At 40.1% G+C, this 5135-nt stretch overlaps 1 protein-coding gene across 1 annotated transcript; it reads right to left on the bottom strand.

Moving 5' to 3' along the window:
* Nucleotides 1–534: 534 nt before the first annotated feature.
* Nucleotides 535–3198, bottom strand: LOC147067410 (uncharacterized). The gene has a single exon (XM_085954518.1). It carries the CDS (start codon nucleotides 3085–3087, stop codon nucleotides 535–537), a length of 2553 nt encoding a protein of 850 aa, XP_085810644.1. The 5' UTR covers nucleotides 3088–3198.
* Nucleotides 3199–5135: the final 1937 nt, after the last annotated feature.

Genomic DNA, 5135 nt, shown 5'->3' with positions numbered 1-5135 from the left:
GCTTAAAAATGTTATTTTTTAACTTATATAGTTGTAAACATCGGCCATAGAATATTCATTGTTAGTATTCTCTGCTGGCTATGTTCACAATACATAATATATGTCATTAGGAAAGTGAGCCTGCCGTTGACTTTGTATAGTATTGATGATATGCTGATGCAAAAACTATTTGTAATCTGTTGAAAATATGGGATCTGGAATTTCTTTGTATAAATAAAATGGCTCATTTGTGACGTGTGTTCCCAGTGCCTGTCCGATTGGAACCACATTATATTTTTAAAAATCAACTACACCGATTAACAAGCGATGCTTGCTGGCCCTCATCCTGAGCAGAACAATCAACATATTATTTATTACGCTAAGATATCATCCATCTGCCGACTAAAATATTAAATTTTTCATTCCATATAAATATAAAACTTACATGCTAACAGTAGGAACTATTTCTTGTGTGCTTTTTTTGTCTTTGTTCGATCTCCCTCAAACAAAACATTGGATCATGTCGAACCCCGTTGGAATCGTCGCACGGTTCTCTTAGGCCGGCGTGAGGTTGAATGATATAGTGATGACACCTGTTGTTCTTCTTCTCACAGGTAAAAAAACTAACGACGGCACAAACTTACCGCCGGAGACCTCGGGTGTGTTTTCTTCAATGACAAAAGGCTGCATGGTGATTGAAGAAGGTTGGTTGTCACTTCCCTCGAGGTCTAAATTTGTAGGAACTGCGTAGATGGCCGGCATTTTATTCTTTCTAGTAAGGTCTTCTCCGTAATTATTCTCTCCGTCATTGTTCGTAACGGGATCAATATTTCCTTCCCTGACAGCAAAATGCTGACTCCTTAGATGTCCTTCCATTTCTCCGAAGTTGCAAGATTTAAAGTCGCATTCGTAACATTCAAATATTTCTGCTTTTCCATTTCCAGCTGGTATCTGTTCTTTACTGTCTTCTAGCGGTTCCGGAGTCTTGCTTGCTGATTGACGATTTTGATATTCTCTCGTAGAAGATGGACTCGAATCGGGTCCCACACGTTCCCTCCATTCAGGAAGCGAGTGCGATGTAATAATATGGAACTGTAGCGCTTCTGGCTTACTGAAAGACTCCGGACACATGGGGCATAAAATATCCATCTCCGGACCTTGCACATGTGACTTCTCATGCACATATAAAAATGAAAGAATTGATGTTGAGAACGGACAATAAGAGCAGTTGTATGTCTTCATATCCGGATTATTTAAACTAAACATATTTAGAAGTTTTGGCTCGACAAGTTTAGAGTAAAAAGGAAGTCTTTCCTGCAAGTCTAGCGGCATATTTGGAGAATTGCTTGACATATTTGCAGTATCTGGTATAGACAACGTGCCTCCTATTGGTTTATTTGTTTTTGCTGCCTGAGCTTTAGCTTGCGCTTTGTACTGGACTTCCAATTCTTTCCATTTGTCTATTCCAGCTTTCCCGTGGTCACTTAAAAGATGCGCTTTCAACCATTTACTAGTCCTGAATCGTCTGCTGCAAAAAGGACACACTTCAATAAAATGAGCTATGAATCTGTTATTCAGGATACTCGCTTCCGGAGGTGGTTTTAAAGGACTCGAAACCTGTGGAGCACTAAAGGGTTCTGGTTCACCTGTTAAATTCCTCATTTGTGGTAACGGTGCTCCCGGTTCGACAATACCGTGCGTATTATGCTTATGTACCCTCAGAAAATATTTACTGCACAATTCTTTATTACATATATCGCAAATTACTCCTCCAATCTGTGTGCCATTTTCAATCTCAATACCGTGCATTCTTTGCATGTGGGTTTTCATGAAGTATTTATTACAAAGTTCTTTGTTGCAAATCTCACAGTAGCTGTTTGTCGGAGTTAACGACATCGATGCTCTTCGTTCTCTTTGTTGGTTTGCTTCTTTTTCCAAATTCATGCACTCGGCCGAGGTTTTTGGATCACCGAATACCATTTTAGTTGTGTGAAATTCTTCAATGTGTTTTTTCAACAGTGGAATTGTCATGAAGTCTTTGTCGCACACGGTGCACATCGTTTTTTGCTGTTGAGATCCATCGGCGAGCATATCCTCTCCACTGGCCGACGGGAATGCGAATGCTTCCACGGAACCGGGCATGGAGACTCCGTGATCTGACATCATATGGAATTGAAGCACGTAATTATTATCAAACTCCTTCTTGCATATATAGCACTCGACGATTTTGTTAACACTCAAATCATTTAACTGAGATATCATAGTTTGCAGCTTCTGAAGATCTTCACTTATGAAGATAGTCGTTGGTGACTGTTTTGATTGGTCGTTTTTGATAGACTCTTCATTATTTAAATTATCTCGCTTTACTTCAACTGCATTTAAAGAATCAATGGAATGTGTGCTAAGCGGTCTCATATTATTTGCATGTGCCACATTGGCATCTTTAATGTTTGATGGTGTTTTACTGCCATCGGGAGACTGTGATTGTTTCTCCTGATTTTCTTCTCCCATAATTAAATTCAAAGGACTCGTTTGACCATCCTTCCTTTCGAACCTTTCTGTTATTAATTGAACAGGATCTTTTCCAGAATACTTGTCAGTTGGTGAAGGCAATAGGCCGTGTCTTTTGATTTTGTGGGTCTTGAGAAAATATTTATTACAATATTCTTTACAGCAGATTTTACAGAATGCCTCCGGATTTATCACACCGAGCCTTCGAAGTGTATCAGCATTGAAACCTGAATCTCTTGCTCTTTTTGAAGAATCTGGTGATAATTTTCTCGGTGTCGGTGTCATAAACGGCTCTTCTTGATCGTGTCGCACGTCTCCTTTGAATATAAAATTTTCTGGTATTGTATTATCGTCTGAACTGCTCCTTACATCTTCTAGTTGGACTTGTCGAGAATTTATGATCGGTACACTCATCATCCCGGGTGCTTGCGATTCCGTATTTGATTTTTCCATGTCTCTCGCTTCTTCCATCATTCTCTGGATCTTAGCCTTGTGCCTCTGACTGGCCAATAATGCTGCCTCATAAGATTTGGCATAATCGGCCAACATCATATTATTTTTAAACTTCATAGCGGATGATGCAAAAGCTCCTGGCATAAAAGAATTCTCCAAACTTAAATTCTCGCCTCCACTGCTAGATGGATTGTTCTCGTATATTCCGTGCTTATTTGCCTTATGAGTTTTCAAAAAATATTTATTACAAAATTCTTTGCTACACAGTTCACAATAGGCTTCTGGGTTAAAAATTCTTATCGGTTCCATCATAGGACGCTGTGGGGGTACAGAACCCGGGAAGAGTGGAAATGGAGGACAAAGTGGATTAAAATTTGGCGGGAGGGAGTCTTTCGGACCATCGTGAGGAAAAGCCAAGGCATTTTTGTATAAGTCGGCCATCTTAGCTTGAAAGTCTACTCCCCAGGCAACATCCATTCTCGGTCCAGGGGCTACGCTGCCTCCGGGGCTTTCATCTTCTGCCTCATAAGGCTCAACTTTACACTCCAAACCACCGTGTGATGTTCTGCCGTTTCTTTCAGAATGTTCAGTTTCATAATGGATTCGAAGTTGATCGAGCGTTGGAAACATAAGACCGCATCTTCCGCAAGATTGTCTATCGTCTGCTCTATTCCTGTAATTTTCGGAATCGTCAGGCGATTCATGCCTTTGGTCATTGACAGACTGTGATCTGTATCTATCTGATATTCTTTCATCGTCTTGCGGCTTATTCCCGACAGAATGTGGTCTGTACATTTCGTATCGCTCTCTCTCCCTGGGATGTTCACTGCTAAAACTATCTCGCCTACAATGTGCACCAGATCCTTCACCCGTAGCATTTATATTCTCTAGTCCTTTAACCCTGTACGCGTTTAACTTCTCCACATGATTACTTTCATGTTCTTCCTCTAACTTTAGACTTTTATCATTGACTCGATTATCATCGACAAAGCGTGAAGTCACGTAAGCTTGAGTACCCAACTTATCTTCCAATCTTTCTTTATATTTATCGAGAAATTCAGAATTTCTCGTTGCGTATGAATTAATGTGAGTTTCGCCGTCATTTATTTCATTCAAATCTCGCTTATTACTATCGAAGCCTCTTCTTATCCCTTCATTTTCATTATACGCATGGCCGTTTTCTTCTCCGTCGTTACTCCGGCTGTTGTACGTTTGTAGCAACAGCTCGGATCTGCTCTGCATTTCGTCTGATGGACTTGGAGAATCTCCATGGCTCCCGTCTTCCAGAGGTGCCTGCTGGTTGTCTTGCGCTCCGTCTTGTATCTGCGTAGCGGCGGCGTCTGTGGAATTGGGGCCGGGATCGTGTATGCGGACGGGCGTAGATTGCTTACGACGCTTCGGAGCTCTGCAGGATGGGCCCAAATCGGGCCCTGGGGGCCGCTTCGCAGGGCCCCCATCCGTGGACATGGTGGCGGCGTCAGGGGGACCTCGTCACCTCTGCATCTGAAATTGTTTGAGAAAACAATGTTATTAAATTGCTATAATATATCTACGTACATATATACTTGTAGGTCAGCGATGGCGACTTAATGTTTGTAATAGTGCGTGGCCGTGCCAACGGTTACTATAAGGTATGTTATAAATATACATTTTCATAGTAGTGATGTATTATAAATTTACGGAGATGTATTGGCTTTCTATAAAAAATACCTATTATAATATATAAATATATATTTTTTAATTATGAATATTCTTGTTTTTCTGTGAGGGCGCAGTATCACGAAATCACAGTCGATCACTTTCCATTTAAATGCGATGTTCGTTAATTATTTACAATATTAATAATTAGTAGATTGTATTATGTCTACCCAAAAATATTTACTGGTGAAAACCATTTAAATTAGATGAATGCTCATAAGTCATAATAATAGAGAACCTCCTGTCGGCTTTCTCACCAAACGCGGTATTGCAAGACAAACCAACATTCTCTCTCAAAATATATCTTATATAATATATTGTTAAAATTGTTTTCATCTACAACGATTCTTCAGCGTGTGTACAGACTTTTCGCATGTGCCACAGGTTCGCCACCGCTGTCGTAGGTAATCATATCCATTAGTAATTCAATCAACGACAAATTTAGTATTAATTAAAAAAAGGTTGCATCAACACAAACTCTGCAAAAATTTTAA

The sequence above is a fragment of the Rhyacophila brunnea genome, unplaced genomic scaffold, assembly GCF_057557595.1.
Source record: "Rhyacophila brunnea isolate RB1 unplaced genomic scaffold, BYU_Rbru_1.0 scaffold_4, whole genome shotgun sequence".
NCBI lineage: Eukaryota > Metazoa > Arthropoda > Insecta > Trichoptera > Rhyacophilidae > Rhyacophila > Rhyacophila brunnea.
The sequence above is the reverse complement of the archived record's forward strand: the minus strand, read 5'-3'. Positions and strand labels throughout refer to the sequence as shown.